The 21,873-nt window shown below is 41.8% G+C and overlaps 1 protein-coding gene across 6 annotated transcripts in view; it reads right to left on the bottom strand.

Annotated features, from left to right (window-relative positions):
- LOC139420794 (prolyl 4-hydroxylase subunit alpha-2-like) overlaps positions 1-21,465 on the bottom strand; it is a 33,118-nt gene extending 11,653 nt beyond the window's left edge. For 2 of the 6 annotated variants that reach the window (XR_011635539.1, XM_071171071.1), the window contains exons 1-3: positions 4,625-4,862; positions 1,904-2,000; positions 1,558-1,709 (exon numbers count right to left, since the gene is read on the bottom strand). Coding sequence is in view for 5 of the 6 variants with exons in the window: in XM_071171071.1 (XP_071027172.1) it covers positions 1,558-1,709; positions 1,904-2,000; positions 4,625-4,745 (370 nt within the window). In the remaining variant the exon portion in view is untranslated. Of the gene's footprint in view, positions 1-1,557; positions 1,710-1,903; positions 2,001-4,624; positions 4,863-21,305 lie in introns of those variants that run through there. The other 4 variants (XM_071171070.1, XM_071171069.1, XM_071171068.1 and 1 more) reach the window with 4 other exon arrangements.
- Between the last annotated feature and the right edge of the window lie 408 nt (positions 21,466-21,873).

Here is a 21,873-nt window from a genome sequence, read left to right as displayed (position 1 = left end):
ATTTTGGATTGGAGATGCTTAATGTGAGTCTGGAAGACCACAGAAGGAGTGTTGTATGGCATTGAAGCTTGTTTGGAGGTTTGTTAACACGGTGTCCAAGGAAGGGCCAGATGTATACAGAATGGTGTCATCTGCGTAGAGGTGGATCAGAGAATCACCAGCAGCAAGAGTGACATCATTGATATATACAGAGAAAGAGTCGGCCCGAGAATTGAACCCTGTGGCACCCCCATAGAGACTGCCAGAGGTCCGGACAACAGGCCATCCGATTTGACACACTGAACTCTATCTGTGAAGTAGTTGGTGAACCAGGCGAGGCAGTCATTTGAGAAACCAAGGCTATTGAGTCTGTCAATAAGAATGAGGTGATTGACAGAGTCGAAAGTCTTGGCCAGGTCGATGAAAACGGCTGCACAGTACTCTCTTTTATCTATGGGGGTTATGATATCGTTTAGGACCTTGAGCGTGGCTGAGGTGCACCCATGACCAGCTCGGAAACCAGATTGCATAGTAGAGAAGGTACGGTGGGATTCTAAATGGTTGGTGATCTTTTTGTTAACTTGGCTTTTGAAGACCTTTTAAAAGGCAGGGTAGGACAGATATAGGTCTGTAACAGTTTGGGTCTAGAGTGTCTCCCCCTTTGAAGAGGGGGACGACCGCAGAAGCTTTCCAATCTTTAGAGACGTCAGACAATACGAAAGAGGTTGAACAGGCTAGTAATAGGGGTAGCAACAATATCGGCTTATAATTTGAGAAAAAGAGGGTCCAGATTGTCTAGCCCAGCTGATTTGTAGGGGGGGGGGCTTGGGCAAGTAGGTGCGTGGGGTGCAGAGCTGTTGGCCGGGGTAGGGGTAGCCATGTGGAAAGCATGGCCAGACGTAGAAAAATGCTTCTTGAAATTCTCGATTATCGTAGATTTATCGGTGGTGACAGTGTTTCCAAGCCTCAGTGCAGTGGGCAGCTGGTGCTCTTATTCTCCATGGACTTTATGGTGTCCCAACACTTTTTGGAATGAGTAAACTGTGATGCTAGTCACGCAGTGGCTAAGAGCTCTCCAGGGACACACAAGGGAGACTAGCTGATAGAATTAAGCAATAAGGCACGATGGGGTGTGGTATATGGCCAATATACCACGGCTAAGGGCTGTTCTTATGCACGAGGCAACGTGGAGGGCCTGGATACAGCCCTTAGCCGTGTTATATTGGTCATATACAATTAGAAATACATTTGATTTGATATACCACAAACTCTGAGGTGCATTTTGCTATTATAAACTGGTTACCAACGGAATTAGAACAGTAAAAATAAATGTTTTGTCATACCAGTGGTATGCAGTCTCATACACTGCAGACGTGGCCAATGTAAACAGAGGAAAGATGCAGCTGCACATGAAAGACGACAGCCTGTGTTCTCTCTCAGCTCCACTCTACTCACACCAACTCTACTCTGCAGATGTCGGGGAGGAGCATGATGGATCAGAATTGGCCTCACACCTTCTTTTCCACAAGCCTCCTCACACCCACACACACCCTCTCCCTCCCTCCGACCCTATCTTACCATCTGAGGGGTCCTGCAGAACAAGGCTCTCCAGCTCGGACCACTCGGTGTTGAGTCTCTTCATCAGCTTGTAGGCGTTGACGGGGTGGGCCAGGTAGACCTCTGGGTCTGAGGTGGAGGCAAGCGTCAGCACGTCCAGCTTGTTAGCCCAGCTACAACACAGCACAGGGGGAAAAAACAGTCAGGTTCAGTACAGTACACAATGATCTCTAATCGTGCTACAATCTGATTATTGATAATTCCTCAAAATGGGCTTATTCTGTCTAGTCTTATTTTGGCAAATTAACATAATTGAATACATGGCTATCAAAGTTTATTAGCACTATGGTTACAGTGTAGTGTTCACCTTTTCACAGCAGCAAGCTTGGACTCCTCTGCTTGAATATATTCTTTCAAGGACTGAACCAACTCCTTCTCTGTGTATATCAGGTCTGTCATTTGACCTAATGGAAAGTGGAAAGAAAAAAAAAGGGCCATGCTGAATATGAAACTGGAGATGACTCATTAAATACACTGAAGCTTTTGTGTTCTGTGTTATAGACTACTGCACCTATGCAATAAATGTGTTCGGCAACCAGATCAAGTATTTTCCCATGATCCTCATTTCCTGGAGGGAAGGTGGAGGACGTAGAATATGCTTTGGTTTCATTGTCCGGGAAAATAAAAGGTTCCCTCACACAGACTTCAGTAAGTGAAAAGCTTCAACCTGTAGCATTCTCTGCTGTGATTCTATAGAATTACCGGTATGTGTCCAACCACACACCACTCTAAAATACCCATGGTTCTTGGGGTAAGGGGGTGGGAATGCTGCTGTTTGCAGAAAACAATTCCATAGCAACACTAGACAGTCAAGAGTGAACTCAATGCTGTTGCCAGAAGGAAAGCAAAACAGCTTCACGCAATATTTATATCTTAGGGTAGTGGCAGCCAACGTAAGTATATAAATGACACAGATTACTTTAACTGACATTATGCAGGCTGATGGTGCCACTTTCAGTGAAATTATGCCCACCATGTTATTTTAGAAATTGGACTAAAAAAAGAACTGCTGCTACTTGCTTATCCTGTAAACTATCCTAAGTCTTGTCTATAGCAGGTGTTTCCTTCATTTGATAGCTATGCTGGACCGATGTGAGGTGAGTTCAGAGACTTAGCTAATTGTTTTCCAGATACTTTTTAGAAGCCTGTTGAACACTGGAGGTTTGGCGAGAGAAAGAACGTCAGTCAACTCTACGACAAAGAGGTTGGAGGCTGGAGGTGTAAAGCTCTCTCTTCTCGATAGCATACTGGACACAGCAAATACAGCGTCATCAGCATGCATGAAAAAGCAGGAATCCTGAATTCAATATCCTATAGACTTAAGAATTCTAAATGAGATGATTTATGACAGGAATTAGGGCATGCAGAAACTAAGGTTGACTGGTGTCATGTCAGATATACAAGGGTAATGGTATAGGCCTACTTATAGATGTGTAATGGTAAAGGGTACCAACAGAGGCGTAATGGTATGGGGTCACTTAGAAATGCCCTTGTATTTGAAAGAAAAGCACATTTTGTCCATTAAAGTAACATCACATTGATCAGTGTAGACATTGTTAATGTTGTTAATGTGGTAAATAATTATTGTGAGCAGGAAACGGCTTTTAATGGAATATCTACATTAGGCGTACAGAGGCCCATTATCAGCAACCATCACTCCTGTGTTCCAATGGCACGTAGTGTTAGCTAATCCAAGTTTATAATTTTAAAAGGCTAATTGATCATTAGAAAGCCCTTTTGCAATTATGTTAGCACAACTGTCGTACTGATTAAAGAAGCAATAAAACTGGCCTTCTTGAGACTAGTTGAGCATCTGGATGCATCAGCATTTGTGGGTTCGATTACAGGCTCAAAATGGCCAGAAACAAAAGCACTTTCTTCTGAAACTCATCAGTCTATTCTTGTTCTGAGAAATGAAGGCTATTCCATGCAAGAAATTGCCAAGAAACTGAAGATCTCGTACAACGTTGTGTACTACTCCCTTCACAGAACAGCACAAACTGGCTCTAACCAGAATAGAAAGAGAAGTGGGAGGCCCCGGTGCACAACTGAGCAAAATGACAAGTACATTAGAGTGTCTAGTTTGAGAAAGACGCCTCACAAGTACTCAACTGGCAGCTTCATTAAATGGTACCCGCAAAACACCAGTCTCAACGTCAACAGTGAAGAGGCGACTCCAGGATGCTGGCCTTCTAGGCAGAGTTGCAAAGAAAAAGCCGTATCTCTGACAGACCAATAAAAAGACAAGATTAAGACGGACAAAAGAACACAGACACTGGACAGAGGAAGATTGGAAAAAAGTGTTATGGACAGACAAATCTAAGTTTGAGGTGTTCGGATCACAAAGAACATCAGAAAAAAATGAAAAGATCCTGGAGGAGTGCTTAATGCCATCTGTCAAGCATGGTGGAGGCAATATGATGGTCTGGGGGTGCTTTAGTGGTGGTGTTAAAGTGGGAGATTTGTACAGGGTAAAAGGGATATTGAAGAAGGAAGGCTATCACTCCATTTTGCAACGCCATGCCATACGCTGTGGATGGCGCTTAATTGGAGCCAATTTCCTCCTACAACAGGACAATGACCCAAAGAATAGTACCAAACTATGCAATAACTATTTAGGGAAGAAGCAGTCAGCTGGTATTCTGTCTATAATGGAGTGGCCAGCAGTCACCGGATCTAAACCCTATTGAGCTGTTGTGGGAGCAGTTTGCCTATCAAGCCAATCCAACTTGTGGGAGGGCTTCAGGAAGCACGGGGTGAAATCTCTTCAGATTACCTCAACAAATTGACAACGAGAATGCCAAAGGTCTGCAAGGCTGTAATTGCTACAAATTGAGGATTCTTTGACAAAAGCAGTTTGAAGGACACAATTATTATTTAAATAAATTTAAAAAATCATTATTTATAACCTTGTCAACATCTTGAATATATTTCCTATTCATTTTGCAACTCATTTCATGTCTGTTTTCATGGAAAACAAGGACATTTCTATGTGACCCCAAACTTTTGAACGTTAGTGTAGGTTTACCTATAGAGGTGTAGACTTCAGCCTGAATGCCCCAGAAGCAGCAGCAAACCAGAGCCAGGGCTGGGAGAGACAGGTGTTTCCTCATTGTACTGGTAGATAAAAAGACCTGCAATGACATCATACAATCACATCAATTAGTCATTATATTTAATTCAATACAACTTTATGTATCCTCTCATGGGCAATTAAGACAGGCAAATCAGTCGGTCATATCCATTTTAATGATCCACACTGGCTACTGTACTATCAGAAATGTGATGTTGAAACAATTTTTTAAAAACAGGCAATGTCTTCATTATGAAAAAGCTTGCGGTGCTGTGTGTTCATAGTTTCCAACAGGCTTTTTACTATTCTGTTAGCCATTACCCACCAGCTGGGAGGCCCTGTGCGGTCTGGTGGTTTGTCGTGCGAGTCTAAAAATGGCTGCAAAAGCAAAACCGAGGGCTGGGCCGCCACATGACTAATGAGAAATGATGACTCATAGTGTGAATCTATAAATCAGTCTTTTCATTGATCATAGGATCTTAATTTGTTCACCCTGTTGCAGGAGAACTTTCTTGCAGCGCAGGACGTTTTTTAACTTGCAGTGTATTTGAGGTTTAAAAAGAGTTGGAAAGGTCCAACGTCGAAATCTCAGACTTGATTTTCCCCTTATGAAAAATTGGTCAACCCCTATAACAATTTTTGTTCATTATAATCCGTATGATTCACATTTCCTGTTGCTAAGGGATGATTTTCCTGCTGTAGCAAACTGACTCAAATTAAGATCTTACATCTGTAGCAGAGCATTGGGAGAAGACTCACAAATTCCCTGCTAAAAGGCGGCGGGTAGCCTAGCGGTTAAGAGCATTGGGCCAGTAAGCGAAAAGTCGGTGGTTCAAACCCCGAGCCGACTAGGTTAAAAATCTGTCGATGTGCCCTTGAGCAAGGCACTTAACATTAATTGCACCTGTAAGTCGCTCTGGATAAGAGTGTCTGCTAAATGACTTAAAATGTTCAATGGAAAAGGTCTGGTTACCAACTACTGTATGTCTGGGTCATGGGTTAGGGGACAGGGCAGAGTGTATTATTAGAAAGCAGTCACATCTGCTTCCTTATTGGTTAAGAAGTCTGTAAACCTGTCTGGCTCACACATACAGAGAAATTATAGTACTTGATTGATAGAAGTAGTCTTTCGACCAAAGACAAAACAACCTTTTCCGCTTTCTCTTTCATGTATAAAATCCCAAATACTGTTGACATAGACACACATGACATAGTTCAGAGAGGGAGTTTACAGTGAGGTTATACAGGGCGTGAAGCAGCATTGCACAGTGTCTAAACCCTCCCCAGCTGCTTCACCACAACATTCCTCAGTGAGGAGTGTTTACCCGCAGGTCTGTCTAATTAAGCACAGATCACTTCACACTCCGTCTGAACCACTGTACTCCCAGCTTCTCCTTAATCCAACTCTAATTTTGGATTATCGCCAACGACCTGCTGAAACACAGTATGATAGATACCTAACTGTCAAAACTACCTCATTTGAAGCATACTAAGCATCTGGAGAAGAATAAGACTAGCCTAATTGCTAAGTGATTGTGTCAGGTTTTTACAAAGTTTTGACAATAGATTTAAACATTCTTAAATATTTGTCACTAGTCCTACATTATGCTTCAAATTGTTTACACTGACAGTGGAGAGCAGAATAGATAGATTTATATGTGTGGAAAATGCTATGTTTTGGCAAATCGTAGTTTTTTAAAATCTAAATAAAACCAATCCCTTGAGCCTTTCCAGATGAGTCCAACATCATTTTTTGTGAGGAATGGAGGGAAACAGTCACTTCCCAGAAAAAGAGATCCTTCCGGGACACTGACAGATGCTATGAGAAAGGGGAGAGGAGAAGGAACAGAAGTGACTTCGAGCTAAAGCACTAACATAGCTGACTGTGGCAGTCTTTTTCAAATTGAACAGATAATTTTTTTTTTTTAAGTTAATGCAAAAAGGTAAAGCAATTGTGGAATTTGATACATTCATGATAAAGGCAGATATTTGGTTAGAGAGCAGCTTACCATTACTAAATGGTATTTACCAAATGTCCGAACTAGTGTGTAGATGTGGAATTGCTGAGTAACTGAATACTGTGCACTGTGAATTCCGCACCATCATCCCACGCATCACCACGCCTCGAGTTCTTCTGACCTACCACTCCCAGTTTTGCTAGTCATGGGTTAGTTCTGCAGTTCTGACCATTGTCAGGGTTTCCCCCTATATTTAGCAGCTGCTGCTAAACTGTTGCCTTGCCACCGCTACAAAGAATATGATGTCATTATTGCCACCATTGGTATTGAAAGGACAGAGGACAACGTGTGCAGTAGGAGCTTACTTTGGAGGACACAGTAAAAGGTTTCTGACTTAGAAAATCAGGAAAAGTTTACTCAGCAGATGCCTCCATCTGGGGCATGTTCTAATGCTGTTGGAGCTCAGCTGAAAGAAGTTCCATGGAAGAGCATCTGGCTTGTACAAGCATTGGTTGTCTATGGCCAGTCAGATTCCAGTAGGGGAAATCTCCAATTCACAAGTCCAATTAGAGAGTAAATAATACACTATCGTACTCTTTGTGTACTGATACAAGTGAAAATACTACAGTACATTTTGCATTAATACAAACAGGCTTATACTGTATCATATTTCTTTCAACTTAACATTGGCCTCGGGCTGGGATGAACTCACAGTGAAACTGTTATGTAGAAATATATCATCAGCTTAAGTGAATCAGGTGAAGCTGGATAAAAGGGCATGATCATGCACAAACACACACCCTCCCCAGGCTGAGATAATGCAGAGAGAACCCACCCAAGCCTCAGACTTCACCTTTCCAGATTTCTGTCATAGCCTAATGTTAACTTATTCCTCACAACACACTGCTAGAACATACATCCCACAACCCCTTTCACCTAAGGAGGTCCCAACAGGGAGGCCCGACTGATTGCTCCCTTCCATCTCTGCAGCACACCGGTCAAATTTGTCATATTTTTTCACATTTTCTAGGTGTTACTTGAGTTGACAAGAACACAGCTCTGAACCATTCCAGAGCAGGATAGGGTAGTGAGTGACCTTTCCAGTATTTATTATGAGCTGAGATCCAGTAAGCCCCAGGGGTTAAATTCGTCCAGGACCTGGTACGTATAATCCAAATGAGAGCCAGGCAGAGCTAAAAACATTTCAAATGTTGTCCACACAAAATTTTCCACAGCCAACAACACGAGTAAGCAACAGCGGAGTCAGAAAACTCCATGGTAGAATAGTTGACCTATTCAATTGTTCAGTCTGTCACATTCTGTGCGAGAACATAATATTCCTCTCGAGGTGTATTCAAATTGCGAGTGCCGAATAGGGAGAGAAATATGCATGCCCAGTTATTGTAGCCTATAACATTATGAATGCAGTCGAGAGAAAAAACACCTTTGAAAGCTTTTTTGATGGCCACTGTTAAAAGAGGAGGATTCACTGAACTTTCTTATGGAAGCCCTGAAGCCCAAGGCAAAAAAAAATTCACTTAGAGACTAGGAATTATTTAGTTAGTATCTGGTTTGAGCAACTTAGTAAAAATAAAAAAAGTTTTTTATTTTTAAACTAAATTGTTCAAGATACTAAGTCGTTTGAATGATTTATCTTGTTGGAATGACTTAATTGTTGTTTTGTCTATATAGGCATCTTTTGTTATGCGGCTTGTCAGACCTTGTAATGGTTGCTGCAGCCATTCATTCACTGATTCTATTCATTGACATGAGTTGGCTGCTTTTGAATGCCAGAGCATGTAGGTGGGCGAGTGTGGAGCGAGGAGCAGAGCATAATTTCAGCAGATTTTTAAAAAATGGTCTCTTCCGCTCCAATTTCCCTTTGGGCATGCTCTGCCTAGCATTTTTTATTTCCTTTATCACTGTTCTTTGAATTACTGTGACCCCACCCACAGTAGCCATTGTCTAGTTTATATTCTACCATCAAGATATGTAGTTTATATTTTGAAGGACTTAAAATGTATTAAATTATGTTTTAGGCAGGCAATACATTAATCTAATGAACACCACATTCATGTCAATAGGAATAACAGTAATTCTGTCTTCCATTTTGTATTCACTCACTATTGGAAAATGATTAAAACACGCAACAACAAAAAACCCTAGTGTATTGAAATTAGTAAATTTGACTAAATTACTCACTCAAAATGTACCAAGTAGAATATATTATTATTTATAAATGTTTAATGTGACCAAAGGACAATATTCAGAAAGTATTTCAAACCCCACACAACGCAGGCTATTTGATTGACAACGATTCTTAATGTAAAAATGCAAAATACTATTTAGAGACTATTTCAAAATGTAGGTAACCTCTCTCAATAAGATTTAGTACAGACTAGGCCTGACACAAAATGTTATAATAATAGCCTGCTTTGACAACAATTCAGTGAATGCAAAGAGTATTAGATAGAGACCGAATAAAGAGAGAAGATACAAAACACAACAACTGGTCAGAGACCAAATATTTGTAGGGCAAATTCATATTTCACACAGTCACTTTAGTGTTTGCATTTGGCCTACAACATGTCATGGAACTTCTGGAAGCACGGCCCCATCCTGGAAAGTGGCACAGAACACAGAGTGCACAAAGGTTTCTACACATCTCCCAGTCTTTGCCCTGCGTCCACTCCGAATGCACACCACACACCCTCTCTTGCACCCTTCAAACTTCACCTGCTTTCAAATGATCTACAACTCGGTCCACACACCCTGGTGCCACACTTTTGCTTCCCCTCTTTCTGCCACATCAAAGTGAATGCACAAGCTGCATTTGAATGCCTTCAGGGACCAGCGCCTGCGGTTTCTGGTAGGGGGCCTTTGCAGGGGTCTCCCACACAATGTACATATTTACGATGGCAATGTTGAGCATCCCCCAAAACACATACTTCCGCCTGTGCATCCTTGTAAATAGCTCCTCAGTTGGTCAACCCCTCCCATTTTCTTGCTGTAATCCATTACAAGTACAGGAACAGATATAAATTACTACCACTTTTAAAAACAACTCCAAAACTCCTGCCTCTGTCACTTTAGGCCCAGGCGGTGTGGTACAAGGGTGAATGCTGGGACTTGGGGCAGAGACAATCAATGGAAACGTAGGCTCCCCACTACCTCTCCCTCCACTTCCTCCTCTTCTCCCGCCATGTTCCTCTCCCTCCACTCTAGTCTCCCTCTTCACTCTCCTCTTCCTTTATCCCTCAGTTCAATGGGTTTCATTGGCATGGGAAACATAGGTTTACTTTGCCAAAGCAAGTGAAATAAATCTTAACCTTTCATGTTCCAAATATCTCTAAACGGTCGCCCCAGCGTGAGTTTTTTTTATGCAGGTGATGTTAGAACATTCTCTCCATTCCAGAATGTGATTGTTACGCAACAGTACATTTAATCCGCGCGGGCCCTCAAACCAAGGCACGCAGCCTGTTTTTATTTATAGCCTGTTTTCAACTTGTCAATTTAAAATTTCAATTTCGAACAAGTTTTTATTTTCTAAGAACAGATTGAATTGAGGTGTGTTCTGCCTCATTCATTCACGTAAAAGTAGTCATTTTTACTTTTGCGGACAATTATTTATTTTTTTACATTTCTGACCCAGACAAAATTCCCCAAGCACTTCGCAAATTGTTTGCGCAGTTCAAGTATGCAGACATTTGCGCATGTTCCGTCAGAACAGGATCTGAACACGTGTTCAAATTTTCCTTCTGTTGCCCGCATCGCAGTCATTGTTTTCATTACCAATAACAACTTTGGAAATGTGTGCGTTTCTATCAAAGTAAGTGCCTTATTACGTTATTATAATATAATAAAAAATTATAAATAGTTTCTTTATGTCATTTCTACTGTAGCTCACCGTATGTATGGAGCATAGTATATTTGTGTATATTCCTTATAACCGCGGACACGTGAGGTAACTTTACTCATTTCATAACCTTTATGGTGTTATATTCAATCGTGCTTATGTAGCTAGCTACATTATTCTATTAGCTCTGTAAAACAATGCTAATAGCATCAGAGAAGTATTAGCTTGTGTTGTATTTTAAAGCTACCCTGGCCTAGACTCCCAAGTGGTACAGTGGTCTAAGGCACAGCATCTCAGTGCTAGAGGCATCCCTACAAACACCCTGGTACAAATCCAAGCTGCGTTTCTATCAAAGTAAGTGACTTATTGCGTTAATAGTTTCTGTATGTGATTTGAATGTGAACTGTATGTCTCTTTACAAGAAATACCATGTTCAGTAATCATCTCACCTGTTAGTTGGCGGTGAACTATGTGGCCATTGAGGGCAGCAGTGTCGATCAGATGGAAAAATATCTTCTTATACCACTTGGTCGTTTTCCAAGTGCGTCCCACAAAGCTGTGTATCATGTCCGCCTCATCCACTGCCCCCATTTTGAGGTTATAGTCAAGCACACAGTCTGGTTTGATTTCTCTCTCTCCCGTCAGGTTGTCCACCTTCCCTGTGGCCAACATGGTTGCTGTATGGACAGTGGAGAGGACATGGACGTCTAGTTTGTCATGCCACTTTACTGCCAGCTGTTGACCGTTCTCCTTGAACTCCACCTCCCCTCTCTGCATCTTCCTGCCTCCGAATGCCGGCATCCCCTTCCTGTTCGACCTGACTGTGCCACAGGCCCCTGTGCTGTTGAAGAGCAGATGCTGGAAGTGTGTGGGACTGCTGTAACAATTGTCCACATACAAAGTGTGTCCATTGCCGAGATGAGTAGCCAGCGTGGTCATCACCACGGACCCAGACACCCCAAGCCCCTCATAATGTTGGATGTCAGTGGTGGACCCTGTGTAAGCTATAATGTCCTGGACAAATCCTGTTTTCACGTCACACATGACAAAGAACTTGACCCCAAACCTGTGCCTTTTGGAGGGAATATATTTACAGATCGCCAGTCTACCTTTCCTTAACATCAGGTACTCATCAATGCATAGGTTTTTGTATGGCACAAAGACCTGACCAAATGCTGATGTCAGGCTGGTAAGAACATTTCTTATTTTGGATAATGGGTAATTTAGGATGGCAGTAGCATTGTTGACGAAATGCAGGCATCGCAGCAGAACTAGGAAGTGTTCTTGGGAATAGAGGGAGGCAAAGAAGGGAGTTGCAAACATAGGATCTGTGCTCCAGTATTCTCTTAGGGAGTTCTTCATTACTACCCCCATGAGAAGGACTGTCACCAGTATACATTTCACTAATTGTGGTTGTCACCCATTTAGCAAGTTTCCCCCAAATTCCTGGCTCCCACTTCTCCTGTAGCTAGCTCCAAGGCATAGCGATTGGTCTCCCACCAGCTCCTCTGTCAGAAACAACTTGAAGCACTCTGTCGCAGATGGAAATGGAAAGGGGCGTTCCACTCCAGAATGGGACTCATCAAAGCAAACAGCAGGGCCAAGAGGGGTGAAATGGCTAGCGAGCTTCCAGCGACCACAGAACTCCTGTACTTCATCCACTGTCGGTCTGCCTCCATCACCACCAGCATCTTCAAAGGGACCTGGGACTTCATCAGTGGATAAGGAGTCCTCAGATTCAGGGTTCTCAATGACTACAAGGTTGGGGAGGCAGCTCCTCACTGTCAGAATCTGAGTCCTGAGTTTCATACTCAGACTAATTGTCAGAATTTTAAAAAAATATCCAGAATATCCACATTTGTGAGTTGTCTCCTCTTGAAAGACATTGCTAATGCTACAGCTTAGCTCACTAGCTACATACATAAACAACAAAATGTAATGGCTCAGAGTGGGGGTGAGAGCTTACGTGATTGACTGCCCGGCACGCGCCACTTGTATCAATAAATCACTGTCAGAAAATGTTTTGTGTGGTAATTATTTATATATTTACGGTTTTATTCACATGTTTTCAATTACCGGTGACTAATCACTCATTCTGATTCATGCATAGATTGTAATGGTTACATATTATGTGTGTAAAATACTTTTTTGAAGGTTGTACTGATTATGATGAACTAAGCTGATTCCAGCTGTGTGTGGAGCCATGTTTGTTGACATACAATGCATTCTGGGTTGTCGGACCAAAGATGTTATAAATGAGGTAAGTGACTAGGGTTCACAAATTTTTTGAAAACTTCAGAAAGTGAATGGTGGGATGTGAACAAAGGTAAACGACACACCCCCTTCAACATGCATACCATAAACAGACCAACAGATCTTTGGTTTCTGTGAGAGAAAAAAAGCATGGCAGCGCACAGAAACTACCCATCGTCGGATTACTTTCGATTTCTAGAGAGTGTTTTACTCAATTATTTCGATCAATGGTGAGCTCACCCGTGATGTGATTAATTATAAATAGTCATTTCTATTAGCTAATTCATTTTGTAGTCTATGTCAGCTGAGAGTTATACAAATATGACCGGCTTGTGTTTAGTCAATCTTTCCTCAGTTAGCGCTAGGACAAATGTAGCCTACATTTTTCCGGTTTGGATGATTGTGTTATGGTGTAGATACTTCTGTGAATGTCTGAACATTGCATCCAAAACGAAACTGAACTTTGTAAGGACTGTGTTTGTGTAAATAGTTTCTGAAAAAAAGTGTGGCCAGCTCAAATGCTGATTGTTGCGTCATTCAAAACTGGCCGTTCTAAATAAGCGTTCTAATCACACCGGTGTGATCCTATGCTTCAGGGACCACTGTAGAATGATCACACCCGTGTGATGGTATATGTGAAAGGGTTAAACAAAAGTGAAATAAACAAAAAATGTGCAGTAAACATCACACTCACAGAAGTTCCAAAAGAATAAAAGACACATGTCATATTATGTCTATGTACAGTGTTATAACAATGTGCAAATAAAAAAAAGTACAAAAGGTAAAATAAATAAACAAATACAGGTTGTATTTACAATGGTGTTTGTTCTTCACTGTTTGCCCTTTTCTTGTGGCAACAGGTCACACATCTTGCTGCTGTGATGGCACACTGTGGTATTTCACCCAATAGATATTGGAGTTGATCACAATTGGATTTGTTTTTTAAATTCTTTGTGGGTCTGTATAATCTAAGGAAAATCTCTCTCTCTAATATGGTCATACATTTGGCAGGAGGTTAGGAAGTGAAGTGAAGTAAAGTAAAGTAAAGTGAAGACGCAGCTTCTGTGAAGGAGATGGGGTCCATGACCAGAACCACACGGCACCACTTAGTGCATGGGTACTTGGAAAGGTTTTTGAGGCCAAGCCTGATTCCAAGGGGTTAGTGCGTGCAGTACGCCTGAAGACAAAAAACAACATTATAGAAAGACCAATATCCAAGATCTGCCTACTGCAAGAAGGTGCAGTCTAAAAGGAAGGCTCCATCAAGTGAAGTAAATAATTGTTTTTGATTTCACATCAAATACATTTGGGGCCGGTGTATAAGAGCCAAATATAAAAATATACAATATGACCTGTTTCCAATTCATGATGCAAAGTGTGTTTGCCATTAATCCCCTGTCAAGTGTGTGTATCGCCTCTACAGGCCAACAGAGAATACAGTTAATAAAAGGCATACGTGCTCCATAGCCTACTGAGAGTGACTGGAATGGCAGCATAGCCTTTTGACCACACCAGCCCATGTTAACCGTGATGTTTGTTTCTTTAGTTTTAATGTTCAGAATTTGTTTTGGTATAATTTTAACATTTTTTGTTTCCAGAAGAACAACAAATAAAGGGATTATCAAACTCTGGACATTGGGGAAATGTTAGTCTTCACGCATACAAATCCAATCTTCATTGTGGGTAAAGGATTAGAATGGAAATTGTATTGGGACAATTATATTGGACAATTTAGCCACTATAATTTTAATAATGAGAATGACTGTAATTACGATTCAACTTTTGTGATTAAGAATTTGATACGTTATTCTGTTATATTTGTTATGGAGCAGACAAAAAAAACTATCCAGATAATATACCACTTTGTGGTTAAAGGAATTCCTGCCTCAGGCTCCTCCATTCCTCTGTCACCTGACCCATGACCACCTGTTCACCTTCACTATTGTCAGTCATCCCACCTGTCTGGCTACACACACAGATTCCAAGAATCTTTCAATGGTCCACCTAGCTAGATGATGACTGAACCAAAGACAGGTGAAAAGGAAATGTAGGAGGAGAAGGAAGAATTGTCTCCACTGGAATGGAGGAGAGATGAGGAAATAGCAGCTGAGGCTAAAGTCCTGGAAAGAATAAAAGATTCAGGAGCTAAGCCTAAAGCACCGAAGAAGGATTCATCCTCAACTACCAGCATCACCAGGAGAACCAGGCAACAAACGAGCAGACAACTATCAGGTTATTTGAAGGATTATGTGGTGAGGTTTCTCCTACCAAAGGGCAAGCCCACTAAATCAACTGTTATTGGTTACATTCACATGGTAAGCAGATGTTATTGTGGGTGTAGTGAAATGCTTGTGTTTCTAGCTCCAACAGTGCAGTAATATCTAACAATTCACACAATACACACAAACCTAAAAGTATGGAATATATAAATATTAGTGGGAAAAAACTGTTCCAGCTACAATAAATGCGGCCTAAGGTTATGTGGTTTCCAGTTTGCAGAAAGTCCAGTGAAGTTTTTTGAGGGCCGTTATGGTATCGGCTTGAGGGGGAATAAACGGGAATTCTTTTGGGAGGTAATATGGTTGGCAGTCCACTCTGAATACCTCTTCTCCGCCGCCAGCAGTGTTTTGGATCAGCCTCTGGAAACAGTTAAATTGTCCTGGGGGGTACGAACAAAGGATCCAATTCGGGAAAGTTGTATTCCCGTTCATAATGCTGGCGAGTTACCGCCGCTCTGATATCCAAACGATCTTTCCAGCCGTATGTAATAACACAAAACATTTCCTGGACTAATAATGTAAGAATTAACACATAAAAAAATGAAATACTGCAAAGTTGCTTAGGAGCTAGAAGCAGAGCTTCCCTATCTGTCGGCACCATCTTGCCATCTCATCACGAAGTCTCAAAGCAGCGATGCACAAACATCCCGTCCAAGCTAAGGAACGGAAACTGCTTAGGAACAGGAGGGTGGTCTACTGGGAGAAGCCATGGAAGAGGTAACTCCCATTGCACAGTTCGACCAGCTCTCCAAGGTGGGGTCCGTTCAACCCTCAAGTCATGGGAAATCATCGAGGCACTCTAGATGGAGTGACTCAAGACGGAGTGAGAGTTTGAACAGTGGATACCCCCTTTGAAAGTGGCCCTGCCAGCCTCCATTCACTAGATGCACAGACCGCTGTCCTACAAGAGAGAATGAAACTACTAGCGTTGGAGAAAATTGAGGAGGAACTACAGACTGATGAACGATGTCACCTATTGACGTGCAGTCCCGTAAAGCTATACAGGAACAGGAATTGTCAAAGACCTGGCACAGCAGCAGCATCAAGCAAGAACAGAATTGGAGGAGGCACGGATAGTCTCATCCGTCCTGGAGAGGAACAAACAGTTCAGAGGTGCCCAACCATCCTCTTCTGTCAATCACAACACGGGCTGTACTTCCACTACTCCGTGGGACAGAATGGTGACTACTGAAGAACCCTGAGCTTGCTGAAATTCATAAACGGGAGATTCATAACCTTGTGAAGGTAGGACGTCACCAAAGTGACCGCTCATGAAGAGGGAAACCCACCCAGTGAATCCTGGTATCTCCCTCCCCATTGGTATTGCTGGATAATATGGTAAGTACCGATTTGTCTTCAACTGTTCATTCCAGGATGCTGGTCAAAGCCTAAATGACTGTCTGCTGCCTGGACCAACCTTTGGTCCTTTCTTGCTCGGTGTCCTTCTCCGGTTCTGGCAGGACTCCATAGACATCAGTGGAGACATCAAAGCCATGTTTATCTGATTTGTTTGCTGCCTTCCAACACCGCACTGCTCCGGTTCATTGGGTGAGATGTGGAACGAGACGCAGAGCCCACAATCTAAGAATGGCAAGTGCCAACATTTGGCACCACATGCAGTCCTTGCTGTGCCATATACACTCTGCAGAGACACGCCTGGGAGCACCCAGACAGTGACAAAGAAGTCTGGGACTCAGTGGAGAATGCCTTCTATGTGGATAACTGCTTACAGAGCCTCTCATCCACTGCTGAAGCAAAAGCACTCCTCAACAAAGTCTGGAATCTCTTGTCCAAAGGGGGATTCGAGGCCTAACAGAGGGCAAGTAACACAGCAGAGGTTATCCAGCACTTCCCGCCACAAGCCAGGACAAGTAGCATTGAAATATGGCTGTCACAGTCTGGCACCAACCCACAAGAACCCACTCTAGGTCTGAGATGGAGCTGCACACCGGATACAAGTGCCGCTCAGCCCTGAGCACCCAAATCCCCTCGGGTATATCTTGCCTTACACAACCCGGGCCAAAGTCTTAGTCCGGGATCTGTGGCAGACCAACAGGGACTGGGATCAACCAATCCACCCAGCTGACCTAGTGGAAAGATGGATCTGTTGGTAAACAGTTGTCGGCGCTCTCCAAAGTCCAGATGCCAAGGTGTTATGTCCCACCCTACGATGACCAACTAGGTCCAAGCCAGGAACTTCATGTGTTCTGTGACACATCAGAGCGGGATTATGGAGTGGTTTCCTATCTCTGAGTGGAGGATGATGCTGGCCAGAACCATGTCTCTTTTGTCATGGCCAGGGTCACACCCAAGAAGCAGTTGTCAATGCCTAGGCTGGAACTTAGCGCTGCCCTTTCTGGAGCCCAGTTGGCCTCCACACCATGCAAGCCGAGGTCACCTTGCCAATCCAAAGGGTCATCTACTAGGGTAATTCGACCACGATACTGACATGGCTCAAGTCGGAGTCCTACAGGTATAAGGTGTTTGTCGGAACTTTTGGAATTCAATGACTGGAGGTATGTTGATAGCGCAAACAATCCTGCTGATGACACCACTAGTGGTAAAACTCTCCAGGAACTGGCTCAACCCCATGGCCGGTTTCGCTTTGTAATTATGGAGTTCTGTGTGTAGATTGATGCACACTTTTTTTCTCATCCATTCTAGAATAAGGCTGTATTGTAGTTAAATGTGTAAAAAGTTGACCAATGGAAACACTTTCATTGGCATAGACAACACCGTTCAGTCAAGAGTGTCTAACCCAGAGCTCTCCAACCGTGTTCCCGGAAAGCTACCCTCCTGTAGGTTTTCAATCCAACCCCAGTTATAAGCTGAATCAGGTTAGTTACGACCAGAAAATTATTAATATCAGGTGCGCTAAATTAGGGTTGGAATGAAACTTTTTGACACACCCACTCCTTTCAACACAGCCATTACTCCGAGACCAGTCCAGGACACAGCTACCTATACTCGAGCTTTGCTCATAATGTGAGGCACTGAGGCTAGCTAGGTTAGTTAGCTAGTTACCTATACCGTTAGACTACAGTATATTTTAGGTATAGCAAACACAGCTAGCTAACTAGGTTAACTTTAATAGCTTGGTTTGTAGTGGTACTAGCATGTCCCGTTTTGTTCGAAACAATCACCAAATTGTATTCAACACTGCCTAGTTTAAAAGATACCTTATATTGCTAGCTGCAGACAGCAAAACAACTCCTGGTCCAGCTGGTCTAGGCTGGTGCCTCTGCTTGCTGGTCTCGCAATTATTTTTCCTCGCTGTCTGAACTCCTTTTCAGTTTATTCCAGCTCAAATTAATTAGGCTGTATGTTCCTATGTGAAAGACAATCTAAAAATGTTTCGTCATCCAGCTTATCTTGGAAAGAGGAATCATCAGAAGCACCCATTGTAGCTAATTATTTAGCAATCTCGGATAGACAGTACACAGTAACATAGCCTGCATTCGAGGGTGAGAACAAGGAAGAAGGGCTCCCATCAGGCGGTACAATTTCACGTCTTTACAAAGCCAGGGGAAATTAGTAAACCTAGATATCCTGCAATGTCCTGGCAGATAGGAACATCGTTGAGACCAATGGCTCTATTGAACAAGGACAACAATATCTATCGTTGCCAACGTGACCGTGCAATCAGAGAAGCACAAAGGCCACAATAACTGTTACAAAACATACATAAGAAAGCAGTCTCAATCAACCAAAGCGAGGTCCATACATAAATGGTTTGTTAAGATCGGCGTGGAAGAACGTGACTGGTCTGCACAGAGCCCTGACCTCAACCCCATCGAATACATTTGGGGATGAATTGGAACGCCGACTGCAAGCCAGGCCGGATCACGTACATTAGTGCCCGACCTCACAAATGCTCTTGAAACTGAATGGAAGCAAGTCCGCACAGCAACGTTCCAACATCTAGTGAAAGCCTTCCCATAAGAGTGGAAGCTGTTATAGCAGCAAAGTGGGAGGCCAACTCCAAAATAATACCCTTGATTTTGGAATATATATAATTTGGAGAGTAGTCTAAATATCACACATGGCACTTTCCTATGGCCGGATATGGACTCATTCGATATCCAGAGATGTGTAACATCCTATTTTCCCTCTTCATGTTGACAAATATCCACTGTATATTCAAGATAAGAAGCTATATTGAGTTAAGATATGCATCTCTTGGCTGAGGTCCATATCCGGATCTTGCGGTTCTTTTTGATATGCTGAAACAAGTTTATCACATGTTCAATAATGACAAATATGAAATCCATATTTTTCTTTCATGAACATATCATTTTTAAATTCCCTCCGGATATCATACATGGTATGGCCGGATAAGGACTCATTAGATAGACCTATGTGGACATCTTATTTTCTATATATGTTGACAAGTACTAACAGTAGGCCTACATAGCATATTTTCTCATGATTTGGATATGCTAAATAAGGACAATGTGATGTTTATTTGAGTTGAGGACATGCTCAATAATTTAACAAATATTGAATCCATATAAATCTTTCTTACACTATAATGTTTTATTCCCTCTGGATAAAAGTTGTCACTATTTACCCCAGCCACAAAATTCTAAAACAGGCTATTTCTAGAATTTCCCTTCTTACAATCTGATTTTAAACATAACCTTAAGCATACTGTCAAGCTTATGCCTAACCTTAAATTAAGTGGTAACTAGCAGGGGTTGGTACCGGTTCAGGGAACAGAACCGAAAACCGGAAAATAATTTTATTTTTCTAGGAACTGAAACTGAAACTGAAAAGAAAGGGATCCATACTGTTCCGAAACAGAACCGTTATTTTAGAAGCATGGGAACCGGTTAATAACGATATTATACTTTGCAGGCATTTTTTTCTAGTGTTGGGATTGGAACTCTGGATTTGCTATGCTGCATTTATTTAAATAGAAAAACGAGATGCGCTTTGGAAGTAGCAACTTGGATGAAATAGGTTGCCTTTTTGTGCCTTGTATAGCCTACTACTGAAAATGATGCAATGTATGCTCAGATGTCACCTTCATGTCAAGAAGTGCGTTGATTTCCGGTGCCTGAATAACGCAAAATTATTTGTGTGATGGACATTTCATAAAATCATATTTAGCCTATTTTCGATCAGACATACAATGATGAAACATTAAAATATCCATGATCCACATTGATTCACATATCATGTAAGGATATCTATTGAAATAAATCAGGTCAGGTAATGATTACAGATATGATACATTTCTGAAAATATGTGGATTCGTTCATGCCTGAGTATAAAAGCTTAAACATGTCAGCATGTTGACACATACCCTTTCCGGAGTTAGAATATTCTACTAATATGCATCAGGCGCGTGTCTTGAACCTATCTCACTCCAATTCTCCCTGGATTCATATGGTAGCAAGGAGATTTCAGAAGTCCAGACTGGATGAATGTAGAAACTGTCCCATTACAGATAATATTCTAGCTCTGTATTATGAAATTAAGGACATGCTTATCTGGAGTACGTCTACTCCTTTTGTGTAATAACATGTCAGAAATATATTGATAAAGATATCCCAAAGGTATTGACCCTTTTCACTCAGTCTTCCCACTGGGCAAAAACTGGTTGAATCAACGTTGTGTCCATGTCTTTCAACCAAAATGATCTATGTGATGTCATTGAACCAACATGGAAAACTGACTGGATTTGCAAAAAGTAATCAATGTAAGGGCATTTAATCCTTTTTTCACATTCAATTCACGTTAGCTGACAACAAACCCAGACGTTGAACTGACGTCTGTGCCCATGGGTTCTTGCTACAGTACTTCACTCCGTTACAATGCCTGAGACGTCAGCCAAGACAGCGACTATGTCTTTCTTGTGAAAAAGTTTTTTGAAAAAAAAAAAAAAAAAAACTGTTGAGAGAAAGGTGACTGCCAATGTTACCTTCTAAGTACATATTGCCTACCTACACCTCAAAACCCTGAAGTTATAATGGAATTCTGTAATGTTGGCTAAACTTTCCAAAACTTTCTGTCAGTGTTGATATGTTGTTGCTGCAGCTACAGTTGCCAACAAGGCATGTAAAAGCAAGCGAATGCGCAATAAGAGCATAAGGCCTACCCAATTCACGAGTTCATTAAATAATTTTGCTGAAATCTGTTTTAGTAACAAGAATGTCCCAAAAAGGGGTCAGTTGTTATTGACAACAATAGGCCTACACATCATGTTACATGAATTACATGCTGCGCTCCTCTGTGCAACACACAGATTTAAAAATAGATATGACAGTATGCATATTTACGCTTACCTTTTCGTTCCCTTGAGTTTGTAAAATAATCCTACACCTTTAACAGTATGTGCAAATCTATTGTAGACGCCCGAGTTAGTGATCTGCAGAGATTTTTTCTCTGCCACGTACAGACCCTGGTCAAAAACCTTGTACGAAATGCGCACTTCATTCTGGGACTGCTCAGCTCAAACCGTTGTCTTTGCATTACAACAGTAGGCTAAATCAGAGCCATATATCTTGGCTACTGTTGGCAACCATAAAATAAGGGCTATCATGTTGCACCTAGTAGGCATATCCTTATTACCAAAGTTATGTATTATAAAACAGAAGGCCTACAGAGTGAATCAAACTACATTTTGACACTATCTGTGGACATGACTAAATTCCTTTTGGAACTTGTCTGTACTTGACATTTCTCCGAAGCCAGTTAAACTGGAATATTCTGTACAGAATGAGTTCGACACGTCTTGGAGGAAGAAATACATTTGGGTATATTATGTTAAGCAACCTTCACAAATGCATGATGCTCTCTGGACCGAACGTAATTACGGTAATATCATAATCAAATCAAATAGTATTAGTCACA

Source organism: Oncorhynchus clarkii, chromosome 12, assembly GCF_045791955.1.
Source record: "Oncorhynchus clarkii lewisi isolate Uvic-CL-2024 chromosome 12, UVic_Ocla_1.0, whole genome shotgun sequence".
NCBI lineage: Eukaryota > Metazoa > Chordata > Actinopteri > Salmoniformes > Salmonidae > Oncorhynchus > Oncorhynchus clarkii.
This window is presented reverse-complemented; position numbering and strand designations above follow the sequence as displayed.